The sequence below is a fragment of the Nothobranchius furzeri genome, chromosome 14, assembly GCF_043380555.1.
Source record: "Nothobranchius furzeri strain GRZ-AD chromosome 14, NfurGRZ-RIMD1, whole genome shotgun sequence".
In the NCBI taxonomy this organism is placed as follows: domain Eukaryota; kingdom Metazoa; phylum Chordata; class Actinopteri; order Cyprinodontiformes; family Nothobranchiidae; genus Nothobranchius; species Nothobranchius furzeri.
The window spans coordinates 40,037,107-40,055,338 of NC_091754.1; the positions used below are offsets into that span (position 1 = coordinate 40,037,107).

The following is an 18,232-nucleotide window of genomic DNA, read 5'->3' on the forward strand; positions in this document are numbered from 1 at the left end:
AGGTGCATCCCAGAAGCAGCTCACCGTGCCGCTAAAGATAGGACTAGGTAAGGCTGGACGATAATTCAATAGTTCAGTATATCTATAGATAGACATGTGGTGCAATAGGGGAAAAAAATGGGTCGATAAAAAAGTTTCCTTTTTTCGTTATAACCTATCGGGTAGCAGCATAGTAGACTCACTACTTACTCCTAACCAATCAAAACTACAGACTGGAGCGCGCTACTTCACTGTCAGAGAAGCCGCTCCGTGGCTGAGACTCTCCCGGTGTGTACTGGCACGCAGCAAAAGTTACGAGTAAACCGTTGTAGGAGTTACACTCTGTAGTTGTTGGGTTTTGAAACCCTCTCTTCCTGACAGGCAAAGGGAATGTGGAGCTGCTGTGTTTGTGCGTATTGCCGCAAATGAGCTCAAATCTTCAGTGACAAAAGCACTTGGAACACGAGTATGAAATACAAATGATCCTTCATTACCACAGAGTTTAAGGTGTTTATGCATAAAAAATGTTAAATCTGCCGTGCTTTTTGTCTCTGAGTGACGATGTTCTTCTGTGTGGTTTTGTTTTTCTTCTGGTATCAGCTCTGCTCATCTTCTTCTCTTCTAGATGGAGTCTTTGTTTTCCACCTGTGCACCTCCTGCTCTTGGTCCTCACACAAACAACAATGACATCTCTTCTCCCTGTGAGCAAATCATGGTTTGCACACGCTCTGTGGCCGTGAGCACAGCAAAAGCTGCCCTAGCCACTGAACCAGAGTGTCTTGGACCGTGTGAGCCTGGCACCAGTGTTAACCTGGAAGGAATCGTGTGGCAAGAGACTGATGACGGTGAGATCTAGACATTTTTGGGTGCATGTAGTCATCAGCTGTGTCAAAGACTAGCTATGGTTAGTGTCTAGGCTGCTTTAAATCTTCAAATGAAAGCCAGTCCAAAGAAATCCATTTCTTCCAGTTCCCTTTATTACTTGGGTTTTATTTGATGCTTTTGTGTCAGCATCTATCCTTGATGAATTGAAGGAAAACTTACAAGAATCCAAACCAAAGTCTGTTGAACGATGAACTATACCGTTCTCTTTGAGCACATATCAAATAATCCTTCAATCTTTGCTTGGCATTCCACATAAAACAGTCTAAAACCATATAGAAGAATTTTGCTTGCTCTTTCTTCCAGATCCGTCGTCACACTCCATGTTTGAGAAAATCTCAAGTACTTCCACTAGAGAATGCTTTTTTCTTAAAGCCTCGCGGAATTGACAGAAGAGCCATCTTGAACAACTTAGTTTTTTTTTACGTCTGCAAAGTCCAATTAATGTGCTCCAATAAAATAGTTAGTCCACAACAAGCCTAACGTCCACAATCCAAAATATTTTACAGTCATTTAAAAATATCTCCTTTCTTTCCATAACTTTGGCAACTTAGCTTCAGACTTTTGATTAACATCTTATCTGATCAAACAGGTCCAGTCTTCTCTGAGGGGACTGTTTGCTGATGGGTCAAAAGTGCCCCTGCCTATTCTTGTGCGTAGGTCAAACCAGTTATGGTGCAGTATATTATTGTTTGACGCATAAAATAGCCAATTCAATTCAGAAAACAATGACATCTCACACGAGGACCTCCTGTGGTCTGCTTCTGTAAACTAAGTAAGAACTATTGTGTTTGCTGGCCACAAAACGTCTAATAGTAACCTGTAGTAATATATTGCCAGTCGTCACTTGTTGGACTGGCGGTTTAATGGTTGGAAATATTTTACATGTCGCCCAATCTTCATTGGCATATCTTCCATTTTAGTATAGAAAGTGGAAAACAATCTTTTCTGAAGCGCCTCTCAAGATAAAAATCATGAGGCGCTTCACAAAAACAAAAAAAGTTATTAAAAAGATTTAAAAAAAAAGATCAGAAATATGTTTAAACTGAGAAAAAAATTGTGATTCAAATGTAAGGAAAGGGAGAGAGAAAATGACGAAAGGGAAATCAGTGGATCACGGGAAAGGTGGAATAAGTAGAAAGATGAGAATAATTAAAGGGTGGTGATGAAGGTCATACAAAAGCCAGCTAGTACAGGTGAGTTTTCAGCTGCTTTTTAAAGGAGACCACTGAGTCCACTGATCTCAGGCTCAGGAGAAGAGAGGTCCAGAGTCTAGGGGCCACAGCAGCAGATGATCTGTCACCTTTGGTCTTTAGCCTGGTGCTGCACAACCAGTAGGCTTTGGTCACTGGACCTCAGGGACCTGCTGGGGGTGTAGGGACTAAGAAGATCACCAATGCATGATGGAGCTTGTCCATGTAAGGCCCTATAGACCAGAACCAGGATCTTGAAATGAACCCTGAAGTTGACTGGCAGCCAGTGAAGCTGGAGGAGAAGCGGGGTGATGTGGGTGTGTTTGGAGGACTTGGTCAGAAGCCGAGCACAGACATTCTGAACCACCTGTAGACGGTTCAGGGAGGTTCTGCTCAGACAAGCGAAAGCACACTTCAGTAGTAAGCGTGAGGAGATGAAGGTGTGGATAATTGTCTCAAATTCAGAGCGGAACAGAATAGGACTCAGCTTTGCAATGTTCCTGAGATGGAAAAAGCAAGAGCGAACAAGGGAATTGACATGAGAATCCAGGGTGAGAGCTCGGTCAAAGGTTACACCAAGATTCCTGACAAAGGGTTCGGTGTGAGAAGCAAGCTGACCAAGACAGTCTATGACTTTAGAAACCAGCTTGTCTGGGGCACAGATGAGGATCTCAGTCTCATCGTCATTCAGCTGTAGAAAGTTCCCAGCCATCCAGGTTTTAGTAGTCTAATTGTTTGTGTAACAGCTTTGACATCTCATGGGGCTTTGTCAGGGACTTGCATAAACCAGCCAGGAGAGCACTGATGATTTTCTTGACGTCTTAATTTATTACTTTTTTTTTCTTTTCTCAAAAGAGGGTTCCAACCAGTACTTGAAATGATATAACAATGGACATAGTAACAAAGGAACCCAAACTCAGGACCTGACAACAGACATGTACAAGAAAACCTCTCTACAGACACAACAGGATCAACTTAAATAGTGGCTGATCAGACCACTGCCTACACACTAGGGTGGGGAGACATCAATTAACAACGAACATAAATTAGCTACCCCTAACAAGTAGGGCTGCAACAAACGATTATTTGGATAATCGATGAATCGGATGGGGTCTCGACACGATTAATCGATTAATCAGATTACATGGGGAAATTTTTAAAAACTGCTAGGGAAACGTTATTTCTCTCCTTCCTTCACTTTATTGAACAGTTCAATAGCAGAAAAACAACATGCCATCACCTAAATTGTCTTATAAGGTGTATAGACAGAGACCTTAAGCTACATCTATCTGTGACCTAAAATGCTTGGTCCAATTAAACAGCTTAAGGGCAATTCTCATCTGTTTTGTTTGATCTCATCTGTAGACATTTATTATAACTGGGGATGTCAAACAACTAATTTTTAAATGTAATTAAACATAGGCTGTGAATTAATCAAAATTTATCACTATTTCCAAAAATGACTGAAAAAATAAGTTGTCACACACTCCATGGAAACTTTCAGAGACTCCACAAATAGTGGCTTTCAAATGGTTTTGTTACTTTCTGCAAGTTTAGAAAAGAAGCAGATGAGACAGCATGTCTGATAATTTAGTTTTTCATCTGATAATATTAGAACATGTCAGTAATGCCTGAGGGGCTTTTATAAACACTGTATAACTAACACTACTGGAGTGGGTATGAATTACACAGAGGCTTCTGGGGAGCCCAGTTATGGGGGGGGCATTTTGCCTTGGCCCCCAAAATGTCTTGAAACGGCCCTGGGTGTGTGACTGAGTGTTGAAGGTGACCTGAATAGTATCAAATTTATAAATACTACATGTGTGTAACTTATTGTTTTATACAGGTAAAAACGTGTAGTGGAGATAAATCTATGTACATTTTACTTTTCAACACTTTGTTTTGTTTTCTTGTGTTTTGTTTTCTTGTTTTTATTTAACTATTTTCCTGTCCTGTCTGTCTCTCATCTTCCTGCATCTCCTCTTAATTCTCCAGAAAAACTGCTGCCTGGATTCTTACTTTTCACCTCATCAGTTACTTTTAAACAGATCAAAGGGGTCTCCTGACCACAAAGCTCAGAGCGCGTTTTCGATGCTGCGTGAGGTGAAATCACCGCAGCACAGGTGATGAGCTCCGCAGTAGCAGAGCGCTGCAGGCACAAATAAGACAGAAAATAGAGAACATGTGCAGACATGAACGATCGTGTGCTAATTATAGTTTTTTGGTTGCGCCACTTTGAGAATGGACCGTGCGCTGGAAGCAGCTGCCTGGATCGCTGCGCAACAATGCGCTGTGCCGCTCTCTGCTCAAAAGAGTCCAAAAATTATATAATATAGAAAACTTTTTCCGGTTCACCTGGATGTGTAGGATATACAGCTCCCCCATAATTCGATCCCTGCTCCTGGATGAAAAGCCGGACATATTCATCAATACAAGAACCCGCAGTCCGGACGCGCCGGACAGAGAGTGAAAAGTGGACATGTCCGGGGAAAACGGAACGTACGGTCACCATAGTCCTCATAAAGCGGGAAATTATAGATACAGTAATTTGCTTGTGCCCTGGGCCCTTTAGAGTTCGTGGGCCCTGGGCAATTGCCCAGTTAATCCGGCCTTGGAACCGGTTCGCAGCAGCGCGAGTCCCCCCGCTCATCTAATAAGCGTCGCGCTCACGACTTTAGACTCTTTTTTTACGAGCTTAGGGCATGTCTAGCCTGTGTAATAATCCGGGACTTGGATGAATCACTTTTGAAAAGTTTTTAATTTACCCGGACACAGAGTTCTCTCCTTCCTCGCTGATGATCCCGACATGCTTGCGTTTAAGACGCTGCATCATCCCGTGCCATGCCAAGTCTGACCTAAACGTTGCAGGTAACGCATGTCTTCGCCTGATTTAACTGAAAATGCTCCCAAACTTAAAAAGCTTTTACTTTTTTGACTCTCGCTGCTTCTGCCATGTTCCTCTTCCAAACAACTGCCGGCTCTCCCTCGCGCTGATCTGTCTGCGTGCAACGGTGGGCGGGAAGGGGGGGCGCTTTTGGAAGAGTTGTGCGACACAACGAATCGATGACGCAATTCGTTGCCAACGCTTTTAGTAATCGATTTTCATCTAATTTATCGATTCGTTATTGCAGCCCTACTAACAAGTATATACTAATCAGTCCATTATGTTTGAGTTACTTAAAATGAATACATATTGCTATCAAAACCCAACTACTATTTACAAAATAGAGTAACTAAATACATTAACACAGGAATCTCTTCTCCTTTGAAAGATGTACAGTTGGATGTCATCTACATAAAGATGGTAGGAGATTCATTTAAAGGAGCTCAGGATGTCCTGAAGAAGCAGCAGATAGAGGAAGAAGAGTAGGGGCCCCAGCGCAGAACCTTGTGGAACACCATGGGTGAGAGATGTGATGGGGGACCTAAACTTGGAGATGGCCACAGAGAAAGAATGCTTCGACAGATAAAAGAACCACTCCTGAGCAGATCCTGATAGGTCTACCCAGTCTCTCAGCCTCTCCAATAGCAGGTGATGGTCAACATTGTCAAAGGCTGTAGTCAGGTCCAGTAGGACCAGAACAGAGGAGTCCCCTGTCTTACTGTGAGTCAGAAGTTCATTAGAGACCCTAAGGAGAGCTGTTTCAGTGAAATGAGCTCTACAAAAACCTGACTGGGTAAAAACAAGGTCTAGAGTGTGCCCCCTGGTGTGTGTGTGTGGGGCCAGAAACATGCTGGGTAAAGCTGAAGGATTCCATCAGGCTGGAGAAAGTCATGACAAAGTTGTCTGAGGGATCGTCAACGTGGATTTAAAAAACCAATCACCAGTCTGGACAGCTTCACAGTGGAGGGTAGAAAGTCACTAAACTCCTCAAGGAAAGAACTGTTTGGACCAGGTGGACGATAGACCACAGCACAGTAGGGGTTGCATGACTTAATTTTTTTTAAAGTCGACAGTCAAGTAATGAAAATCGAGTCGACTTTGACTAGTCGTTGATGACGTCATACACCTGAAGCGGCAGCGAGGGGGAGGGGTGGCGTGGGGGGGTTGTTTCACTGGAGTTTTTGACAATTAAAATTGCGCCCACATTTTCAAAGTTAAACACATTTCTTTTAACAACGTTAGTTTCTGCTTCAGCCCTCTCCCCCCTCCCCCTGCGCAGCGGCCGCAAACTCACTGATGCGCCTGCAGCCTCTCAGAGTTCCTGCTGCTCTAAACATTAAAATAATTATTTTATTTTCTGTTCCTCACTTCTGATTACCTTCAATGGTGTCTGTTTGTTGCAACCACCAGGTACAAAAACGAATTTGTTTTTATTTGATTATTTTTCTGTCCTGTCTGTTTATTATCTTCCTGCATCTCCTCTCAACTCTAAAGAAAAACTGCTACCTGGGTTCATATATATTCACCTTATGAGTTACCTTTGAACTGCAGTTCTAAAAGATCCACCGACCGCAAAAACAGCGGAGTGCGAGCTGCTCGCCAGCCGCAGTGCGTCACCGAGGACAAAACAGATGATATGCCCCGCTCCACAGCAGCGGGGCGCATCAGGCAAAAAAAAAAGACAGAAAACATAAAAGGAAATGAGCCGACATGAACGATCGCATTACATTTGTTTTTGAGTGGTGACACCAGATTTGATAATGTTACTGTGGCCGTGCTCGGGACGCAGATGTCTGGAGCGCGTCAACGATCAGAGGTTTGCATGCGCAAGCTGGTTAAGGTTAGGATGGGGGTGAGGGGAAGGTTAAATTGCAAGAGGGAAAAGGTCACAATTTGGTTAAATGTCCGTTTTACGGCGGGTGTCAATACCGACGCTCTGGCACAGCGCGTCGCCTCTGCCTCGATCCAGACGCGCAGGGGCTCGTCACCTGCTGTCTTTTCCGAGGACTGCATCTTGTCACTATCACATGACAGCGACTAGTCGATGACAGGCATAAAAAGTCACTACAGAACCATGAAGTCGACTAGTTCATACAACCCCTACAGCACAGTAGAACGTGTCCTTACGGCTGACTTTAATCGGCTGCAATTCAAAAGAAGCAAAGCGACCAGAGGTTGTGGAGCTACATGGAAGATGGTCTCTAAAAATGATAACTAGGCCTCCACCACGACCAGAACCAGTATAGGTTCCAGCTGACAACAGCTTCTGTTGTATGTTTTGACTTTGTGTTGAAATGTTTGTGTTTGTGTTGTTACTTTATTATTTTGTTTACATTCCTGGATCACCATTGAATTTAGCCTCAGAAGCTATTCTCAGTTTGTATGGGCAGAATAGATGAGAAACGTGGGTTTAGAGGAGCCGATCGTATGAAGAGGTGGAGGGGAATGAGGAACAAATGTGTCCATGTTAAAAAAAAGTCTCTAAAATACATTAAAACAATGTTAACACAATAGTAGATACATAATCGTTGACCGGAAACGTGACTAATGGTGGCGGGATATCTCAAAATAACACTACACCCTCTGTTGTCCTGCCGGGGAATGGTTTTGCAACAATCCCCAGCTGATGGAGAAGTCTGAAAGCAAAATGTCTGTCAATGCATGTGCCTCTCTCCCTTGCGGACATCAACTTATATACTGGACATCGCGTGTCCATAGGCTCCAATAATAAGTTTTTAAGCCAAAATGGGAGGTGGCCACCACCGCCCTTTTGACCGTGTCACAGGTTCCGTCAAGCCCAGACAATTCCAAAAAAGGAAGAGGAGTGGAGCTGAGGGTGGGGCTGTGTAACGTGATGAAGGTGCTATTCCACCGAAGGTTATTTACCCTCTCTCCACAGATGCCTCTGACACAGTACTAATCTGCATGAGACTGCCTCAAGGTCATGCATTTGCTTCTAAACTGCTTCCGTTCCAGCCCAAGAGAAGAATGACGAAAAAGGACTGTCTTTTTAATAAATCAAAAAACTCTTATTTTTAATAAAGCTAATCAAACAAAGTGTTAGTCAGTAATATGATGTTGACCAATCTGTGAAATAACAATGTTATGATTAGTATGCTTAAATAAGTAATATGACTTTAATCTAGCTGCACTAGACATGCTGATGTCACGTAAGGTAAACACACGACACATTGCTTTTACTCATCCAATCAGAACCTTCCTTTCTGAAACCTGGCATAGTCTCTGTGGTGTTTATAAATCTGCCAACGTTGATTCGACCAGAAATCAAAACATCCAGATTAATAAAACCAGTCCCACGCCATCTTAGGTCAGTTCTCAACAGTTTACTGGAGTTCTCTGCAGTTCACCACATGCTAAGAGAAGTATCGGACCAGCCACCTGGACTTCCTTTTAAGCAAAGAACCAACAAGCTGGATAAAATCTGTTGCATTTTACCAACCAAGCAACGGTTCCTTTCAGAATAAAAGCTGAACTCACTGACCCCAAGGGGGGTCCATCTGACGCTGTCAACCAACTGTCGCTTTTTACCCGGAGACAATCCAAAGACTAGTCTGTCGTACTGCTGATGCTGTTTCATCGGCTCCGGTACCGAAAGGGGGGTTCGAGGACCTGGCAGTCTGGATCTGTACGGAGGTCACATCTTAAGCGTATGTGTGGAGCGACAATATGGGGTCGAATGTGTTTATGAAACTCCGATCATGGCTAAAAGCAAAACATCACAACATCATTCAGACTTGCTTCTCCGGATACGAGAGTTCTGATTACAACATCACTCACACATACACCATTCATCTCACGTCTCATTCACACCAGATCCATTCATCACTTAGAGTTAGAGTTAGTCTTGTTTAAAATTGTTTATTTCTGCTGTGAAATTGGTATTTTTAACATGGGAGTCAATGAGGATTTGCTCGCTTCTGACACCAGCCCCTAGTGGATGAGGGTGGAACTGCAATTTATTTCACTTTCGTGTTGGCTTCAGTTTCATACCAGGATTATGGGGGCTTGCTCGCGGAGCTGACGGAGAAGTATAAATTAGGCTTAAGTTTATGCTGCTGTAGCAAGTGAGTCTCCTCACTGTGGAATTAAAAAAGTCCATTCTGTTTTATTCCAAAACATCCAACTCACTCACATGATGATGCACATGATTGTGCATGGTATTATTTTATAAAACTTCAAATGTATAATGAATACTGGAAAAAGTTTGACCTCGGTTTTTATTATTGTGACAGCCCTGGTATATGTAAAATTCCTTGAAGCTGCTTCCATCAGATAACATCACAAGTATATTTAAGAGAACTGTCTCTTTTTTTTATTTAAAAACCAAAATCAGTCATGTCAATTATTTAAAAAATAAAAATTTTCTGGGAAACATTCATTCTAAAGATTAACACTCATTGTTCCTTTCTGCAGGAATGCTTATTGTCAATGTCACATGGAGGAATAAGACATATGTTGGAACCCTTCTGGACTGCACCAGACATGACTGGGCCCCGCCGAGGTAAAGAAAACAGTCATTTAAGTTTCAACTGCTAGGAAATTTAACCTGCATCCATATTTCCACTCCCTTGGCCTGAACAGGGACATGTTCAGAGACTTCACTTTTACTGAGAAAATGCTGTTTTCAGAGTTTGACCGAAAGTCACCCGGTTCTGATTCACACTCAGAATAAGAAACACCATGAGGCTGCTGACACCATCTTGTTTATTTGATAAGAGCTCCGCCAAATTACAAAAGCTGATGCGTTTCACATGTCGGCTTAAGTCCTGAGGTAAAGTGTCAGCCCCAGATTATGACACTACTACCCGATGTGTAATAGGACAAACCATCATAGTTCCACTTCGCTTGGTCCACAGAATGTTCCTCAGAAGCCTTGGAAGACCGGTTCAGTGACCTATTGTGACATTACCATGAATCCTGTCACTAGTGAACTTTGAAAGTACGTCTTCGACGGGAGATGATTCTACCACCTAGGGATGTTCCGATCACAGTTTTTGCTCCCGATCAGATTCCGAGTCATTTGATTTTGAGTATCTGCCGATACTGATTCCCTATCCCATACTTTTCAGGAAAGCATTAAAATAAGAAGAAAACACATCCAAGTTGTCTTTCACTTTCATTTGTTTAGGAATAAGAAAACATGTTTACATTATGCATGTATTCCAAAGTAGCAGCGTTGCTCTTATTTCAAGTTATTAACTCCCTCAATATGCAGCTGCATTTAATAATGCAAGTTCCCATGACACCAGGCAGGCAGGCTAACTTTTCCCTGCTTAATATCTGTAGCTAACACACACCTCTGGTGCAGCAGGAGAATTAGCAACCCTGGCATTTTGTAGTCTGTTTGCAATTTCTCTTTGTTCATTAGTGTATCTTTCTCTGCCTGCTTGCTCCGCATTGATTTCGCTGTGAACTGGGACTGTTGGTGGCAAACTGGGAATTAATGGGGACTGGTGATTCACTTTGATGGCCGAAGGTTAAATCTGAATGTGACATAAGTCTAAAGGCAGCGAATCATGCGGTTGTGTCCTTTCCAGCATGTTGAATGCTTAGTATGCACACATTACAAGTTGCTGTAGCTCTGCCTTCACTGCCTGGTTTTAAATACCACCAAGCTGAAGACATTTCAGCTCTCCTGGGGAGACACGTTAGCTTTGCATTAGCCTGCTTGCTAACAGCTGCATCTTGGCGTCCCTGCCTGCCATAAATTGTGTGACGTTAAGGTGTTGTTTTTGTACAAGAAACAAATAATATTGATGTAGAGGAACTTATTGAAATTGAAACTAAGCCATTGTTATTCCTCTTGAAAATCTGTCTCAGGATGAATTTAAAAGTCGTGTTTGTTGTTTTAAAAGGTGAAATCCAATCTTTTCATCCCCAATCCTTTAAAAATCACGTGATTGGGCCCGATTTCCGATCATCGGATCGAAGCATCCCCACTCCCTCCCAAACAGCCATTGACATTCAGGCGTGCAGGTCGGATAACAGCTGACCCATTTCACCCTGGACACAGTCTCTTTGACTCTCTGCCATCTGGCCGGAGGCTAGGATTCGGACCAAAACCTCTCACCACAAGAACAGATTCTTCCCCTCTGCTGCTGGACTCATGAATGACAATCATAGGGCTGACCACTCCAGTCACATGACCCTGTGTTGTGTTTGCACTTGAACTGTTCTGCTCTGATCAGTACCCACACTGTCTTGTATATAGCAGCCATTTCTCAAATTATTGCCACTGTTATTTTATTATTTTATCCTGATTATATTCTTTCTTCTTGGTGGGGCAGGAGCCTGAGTTGGTGTGTGATGTTGAGAGGTTTCGACTAGTTGTAGTCGGACTCAACTCAACGCATTGCTCTGGCTCCGGAACCAGTTTCCTTGAGAGGAGTTGGACACTCAACCACTCTGGAGTTGCTCCCACGGAGAGGCTCAGAGTAGAACTATGCATACTTGTTGCCCCCCATCTTGGTGCCTGTACGTTGGGGTTTCCCCAGTAAATGAGAGGGTAGCCTCCTTCCGCCTACATGTGGGGGAACGGATCCTGACTGTGGTTTGTTTTTATGCACCAAACTCCAGTTCAGACTGCCCTTTTTTTTTTGGAGACGTTGGAGGGGGTACTGGAGAGTGCTGCTTCTGGTGACACCCTCGGTTTGCAGGGGGACTTTAACACTCACGCGGCAGTGCGCTACCAACACTATTTATAGTGGGGCGATGTGCTGTTGACCTCTACTTGGGACATTGTGGGCAGATTACTTTGAAGACCTCCTCAATCTCGATGGCACATCTTTCAGTGAGGAAGCAGAGTTCGGGGACTTGGAGTTGGGCTCTCCAATCTCTGGTGCTAATGTCACCAAGATGGTCAAAAAGCTCCTCAGTGGCAAGGCTCCTGGGGGTGGATAAGGTCCACCCGGAGTTCCTTAAGGCTCTGGATGTTGTAGGGCTGTGTTGGCTGACTGGAACATCCTGTGGACATCTGGGGCAGTTTCACTGGACTGGCAGAGCGGGATGGGGGTCCCCCTAATTAAAAGGGGGATCACACTCCTGAGCAAGGTCCTGGTAAGGTCTATTCAGGGGTTCTGGAGAGGAGGGTCCATCGAATTGTCGAACCTCGAATTCAGGAGAAGCAATGTGATTTTCGTCCTGGTCGTGGAACACTGAACCAGCTCCATACCCTCAGGGGGGTCCTGGAGGGTGAGTGGGAGTTTGCCCAACCAATCTATATGTGTTTAGTGGATTTGGAGAAGGCGTTAAACCGTGTTCGTCGGGGGGCCCTGTGGGTTTGCTTGTCACGGGTCTTCGGTCCTTCGGCTCACTAACCTCCTGGCTTTGGAATAAACTCCCATCCTTGGTTCGCTCAGCCACCTCTGTACTTCACTTCTTCTCAAAACCCACTTATTTAGGCAGGTTTATGGCGTACTCTAGGTGATTGTATCTTTGTATGCGATCGTCAGTGCTGAATTCTGATTTCTCAGCATTGTTTATTATTGATGCTATTTTTTATCTTAGATTTTATTGTTGGCCGTTTGATTTTGCACTGCTTGTACGATTTGTGTACTGCTTTTAATTATGTTGTTTAGCAACCTTGAGGGACTGAACGGCACTTACAAGTAAAATGTATTATTATTATTATTATTATTATTATGTTCTTTCTTTCTGTATTTTCTTATCTCAAAGTACCGCAGCAATTTCCTAATGTTGTGATTTCTTACACATATGGCAACAAAACCTTCTGATTCTGAACCTCAGGAATTAATCTATACAAGAAGACATGTAAGGGTTGAGCCTAATTTATACTTCTCTGTCTGCGTTGGGATGGATGGACGCACGCACGCAACGCCATTATCCATCCTTGCAAGGGCTCTCCAGCAGGCTCGCAAGGACGGGCAGAGTCGAGCTCTCTTTTCTAAACATCCGTCCAATGAGACGAAGAACGCAAGCCTGTGATTGGTCAGGACGCTGCTGTTATTGACAGCAACACCAGTGCGCCCTCATAAACATAAAGAGAGCCGAAGATATTTAGTGGCAGACACGGAGCAGCTTGAAGAATATCTTGTGGAAAAACTCTAAAAATATGAATGTTTTATTCACCTGTGACTGAAGGAGTGGAAATGCAAATGATGGGAAACGTAGGTTTAGAGGTGGTGAGCGCATGAAGAGGTGGAGGAGAATTAGGAACAAATTCTGTCCGTGTTAAAAAGTCTTTTAAATACAAAAAACACAATGTAAACACTATAGTTAATGCACTAACTTGGACCGGATACCACAGAACAGCGTTACACACTGTTGTCCTGGCAGGAAATTGCTTTGCAACACTCCCCTGGAGACTGAGAAGTTCGAGAGCAAAATGTCTCTGTCCATGCGTGCATGTGTCTCCCTTGTGGAGCAGACGAAGAAGTATAAATGAGGCTTTACTGAGTCATGGATAGAGGTGCGAATCTTCACTTGTCTCCCGATTCGATTCGATTACGATTATTGGGTCAACGATTCAATTCAATTCGATATCACGATGCATCACGATTATTTCATATTGATTTGTTTTCATCGATAAATAGATGGTGTCAGATAATTGCTTTTTATTTTTTTAAATCAAAAACGTAATTGACACAACCTGCCATCCCTCAAAAGCTCTCCATTCACAACGGGTTAGGACAAAACATTTTAAACGTTTAAGAAGATTTAACAAAGTAAAACATCTGTTTCCTCATTAAACACCACGCCTCAGGCTGAGAAAAACACGCTTTGCAAAAACTCACAAAATCTAAAAAAGTACTGAAAACCTACAGGACACATAATGTAATAATACAATACATAATGGGTTCATATATGAGTGTTTAATGTCTCTGAGCAGCTCTAGAGTCAAATACTTATGCCGCAGTTGAAGGGTGTCAGAAATAACACCAAATGAAATGTTTGACTTAATTTCATTTGAACCCAGTGGTTCATTTCTGAAATGTTGGAGAATGAATCAAGTTCTGTTTGATGCAGAAAATAATAAAACATAAAACTAATTCTACACTTCCAATAATATTTAAGATGTGTGTTTTATTCTTTCTGATAATAACACCAGCAGAAGGCTGTGGGCTGGATTAGGATTAAATTACCCAGCTGATGGATCTCCTTCACTAACCAGCTAACTACAAACCTTTCCACTAACCTGTCCTGTGTGACCCTCACCATGTAACCCTCATGCTGTCTCTGGAGGAGCAGATAGGAGACAAAACCTCCTGTAACTTAAAATGAACCAAAGCTTCCTCCCAGTTTGTCTTTAAGCTGAATTTAACATCAATTTATCTTCATGAAACAAAATAATAAAGTGGAACCAGAACTTCTGTCTTCTATTTCTCTCTCCTTTTAACTTCTCCGTGTCCCTAAATAAAAGAGACAGACGATCACGCTGCAGCCGCCGTCGCTGACCCCGCCCGCTCCCCGAGACCGGATCTCTCTCTCTCTGTCTCTCTGTCTGTCTCTCTGTCTCTCTCTCTGTCTCTCTCTGTCTCTCTCTCTCTCTCTCTCTCTCTCTCTCTCTCTCTCTCTCTCTCTCTCTCTCTCTCTCTCTCTCTCTCTCTTTCTCTCTTTCTCTCTTTCTCTCTTTCTCTCTGTCTCAGTTGCTGTGGGAGTGAGCGGAGCGTGTCGGATGACAACCTGCTCAACGCTCAATTAACATAATTCACGGCCCAAATCCAACAGAACCGATCGGGCTAATTCGGTTCCGGTTCGGTCTCAGGTTACAACTCTTAGCGCTCAGCCCTGCAGTACCACATTAAGGCGGAACCACTTGGTAAATGTGGAGGACAGATTTGGATGCTGCGCTGGTGCCGCTGTTAAACAAAAATACATTCCACTATAATTGATTATGGTGTACTCCTCTACGAGGCAGAATCGGTCATGTCCACATGCATCGATTATTTGATTATTTTCCTCAGCTCTAGCCTGTTCACCTGCAATTTAGTTTTGTCAGTTTTTCAACTGAATAAAGTGTGAAGGAAAGTTATTTTCATTGCCATGTGAAATAAAATTTACTGCATCATGTGACTGTATTTGTGTCTATTATGAATGGATTAAACATTTTAACTACATTTTTTCAGATATTCTTTGTAACATTGTGTACTTTCAGGTTCTGCGAGTCTCCCACTAGTGATGTGGATGTGCGAAACGGACGTGGTCGGGGGAAGCGGACGCGTCCTGGAAGCAACGCACTTTTGAACGATAACAGCAACTCATCTGACTGTAAAAGCAGCAGCAAGACACGTGGTGCTGTTGCGAGCAGCAAAGGGAGACGAGGGAGCCACACAGTCAGCTGTTCAGAAGATGCTAAGGCCAACCCATCCTCTGCCAAAAGGAAGACCAAACCTGTATCGGATATAGAACCTACCTCCAGCTCTGAGGACTTGAAAGCATCTAAACGTATTAGAACCAACTCCACTGGTATTGGGACGCCTCTCCTTGGAGTTAAAACGGACACTCTGCTTCTCCCACATTCTGAGCGGACCTGTCCCTCCCCTACACTCATTGACTGCCCCCATCCTAAATGCAATAAGAAATACAAACACATCAATGGACTAAAATATCACCAGGTTCACGCTCACAGTGACCATGGCATCCGATTGGACCAGGACGTGGACAGTGAATTTGGGGAAGAAGCTGTTCTCCATCCTGACCCAACGACCAGCAATGGTGCAGTTGTTTCTCCCAAAGAACGAGGCCCTGATGCTCCCTCGGCAGGAAAGCATGGTTTAAAAGTAAAGAAGGTGGTGGGGGAGGCAGAACCTGAGGTAACCGATGGTGGTGAGGAGGTGGGGTGTTTAACTGATGAGACCAGCAGTGATGAACTAGAGAACAGGAAAGACAGGAAGATGTCCACCAACAGCAAACCTGATAAACCAACACATAAAGGTGTAAAGCTGATCCCTCCTTTACCTCTTCCTATTCCTGAAGCCCCTTCTTTGTATTCCTGCCAAGAGTTTTCTCCTGCTACAGGCTCAGTGGTGCAACCCCTACCCAACAGCCAACCTAACCCTCCCCCTCTCACTGACCCAAACTCCAGTCCTGCTGCTGCTAAGGACATGAAAAAGAAAGACAAAAAGAAGAGGGATGGATGGAAGGAAGGTGATAGTCCAAAGGCACTAGGAAGGGCTGTGAGGTCAGAGGAGGGGAAAAGTCCATACTCTGAAACATTGGACACTTTACATAATGGCTGTGTGGAAGCTCAGCAGAACCGCTTAGCTAGCATCAAAGCTGAAGCTGACAAGGTCTACAGCTTCTCTGACAATGCACCCAGCCCATCCATTGGTGTGGCTAGCAGGATAGATGTGCCCCCCTCCCATCAAAATGAGAATGGAGCTGATATCCTGTCCAAGACCAGCAGTCCAGCCTACTCGGACATCTCTGATGTGGGAGAGGATGGTGAAGGGAAGGCAGAGGTGGTGAAAGTCAAAACTGAACTGGACGAGGGACCTTGTGATGGCTCCAAGAAAGCCTTGTTCTTCCTGCAGTCTAAGGATTCACCTTACTACCCAAACTATGACTACTCCTGCTCTCCGAGCTACCTAAACCCCAGTCAAGGAGAAGCCCCTGCAGCACCACCTCACATTGAAGGTGACCAAGTGAAGGTGACGAAGGAAGAAGAGCAAGAGGTTGGAGAGAATAACAAACGGAAGGTGGAACCTCAAGAGGAAAGGGTGGCAGAAACGGGGCCTCAACAGGCTTCAGTCATCCAACAGCGTTCCAGCATGTACTCCCAGTCTCTTTATTACAACCAGTACTTTGCTTCCCCTTACTCGTACCCAGATCCAACTCACCTGCTGGCCTCTAACCCCGCCTACCGTCAGCAATATGAGGAGAGGCAGCAGCAAGCTGACAGGAAGGCTGAGGGCAAAGATCGGCAGACGTCTAGTAAAGATGAGTGGAAGCAGAAGGCCTTGGTACCTCCTACCCTAGCCAGCGCACCAAGCCCTGCAGACCAGGGTGCAAAGGTCAACGCAGCTAAGCCTAAAGACACCATTGCTGCATCAGAACAGGTCAAGTGTGTCAGTGTGGTTAAGGGAGAAGATCCTAAAGTCCCAGCAGGACAGGCTGATGGTGTGAAGATCAAACCCAGCGAAGCAGGTCACCATGGGATAGGGGAGACCAAGCCGGGGATGGAGTTGGGCAGGCCAGTGGGTGCAGATCCTGCCACGTGGTACAGACAGGTGAGTACTTTGTTGTCTTGCTGTTCATCACCTGTTTGGTTTTGGCTGCAGATGTTTATAAGATGCACATTCTTCAGGTTTCACAGAACTTCTGAACTATTGAACCCAAAAGTAGAAATGAGAGTTGAAAGTTTCTATAACCATTTCCAGTTTTATCCTAGCTGGCCTTATGCCTAAATATGATGAACGTTGCTTTTTCTCCACTCATGAGGCTTTGCTGTGTCATCTTTAGCCAGTTTATCTTTGTTTTCAGCTTTTCTACCTTTGAGATGAACTTCTGGTGAGTTAAGCTTAGAAAAATTACTTTTCCTGACTGTTCATAGTTGCTGTAGCACACAGGAAGCTGAATTCAGGGAATTCAGTCCACATTGTTGTGTCAAGATCAGAACGTCTTAAGCCGGGCGTACACTGTGCGACTTTTTCACTCGTAGCACTCAGCTTCAGCTCAAACTGTACGACTTCCTCGCAGAGCAGATCTCACGAGTCGTGTGCTCACACTGTACGACCCAGTTCTCGGATGCGATCTGACTGCTCACACTGTACGTCTGGTAGCAACACGTCGGCCCTAAAAATATGCTAAAAATAGCAGTTTTTACACAACACGTCAGACTTTTTTGTCTTGTTTTGCCTGTTGTCCTTCGGGAGTGCTGCAGGAGGACACACAGGTATTGATGGGGGTTGGATGAGGAAAACGAAATAAAGAAAGTAAATCTGTGTTTTGTGATCAGTTTAATTTAACATGAACACGACAAACACGCTTTCTTTACGATCTTTGTGAGTAAAAAAACGTATAGAAACAAAAACGGACGTGTGTTATTAGGGAAATAGCGGGCGAGAGGTGTTGATGCAGGATTGCGCATGCGCCGTGAGCGGTTCTGGTACTTTTTTGGTCGCAGCTGCTCGCAGCGCCGCTTCAACAGTGCGATACCCTCACGAGGGATGATCAAAATATTAAACACGCCAGAAGTTTGTGCGAGCTCACGACTGCTGATCGGTAGCTGGTCTCGTGATGTTAATTGCCTTTCGTAACCCCCTGTACACTACACGACGCTCCGCGCAAAACTCGCCCCGATCTCGTGGATTCT

At 44.1% G+C, this 18,232-nt stretch overlaps 1 protein-coding gene across 8 annotated transcripts in view; it reads left to right on the forward strand.

Annotated features, from left to right (window-relative positions):
- The window catches only part of LOC107396551 (zinc finger protein 609), a 37,329-nt gene that overhangs the window by 9,192 nt on the left and 9,905 nt on the right, over positions 1-18,232 (forward strand). For all 8 annotated transcript variants that reach the window (XR_011516217.1, XR_011516215.1, XR_011516214.1 and 5 more), the window contains exons 4-6: positions 605-824; positions 9,373-9,460; positions 15,074-17,147. Coding sequence is in view for 4 of the 8 variants with exons in the window: in XM_054747219.2 (XP_054603194.1) it covers positions 605-824; positions 9,373-9,460; positions 15,074-17,147 (2,382 nt within the window). In the remaining 4 variants the exon portion in view is untranslated. The remainder of the gene's footprint in view (positions 1-604; positions 825-9,372; positions 9,461-15,073; positions 17,148-18,232) is intronic.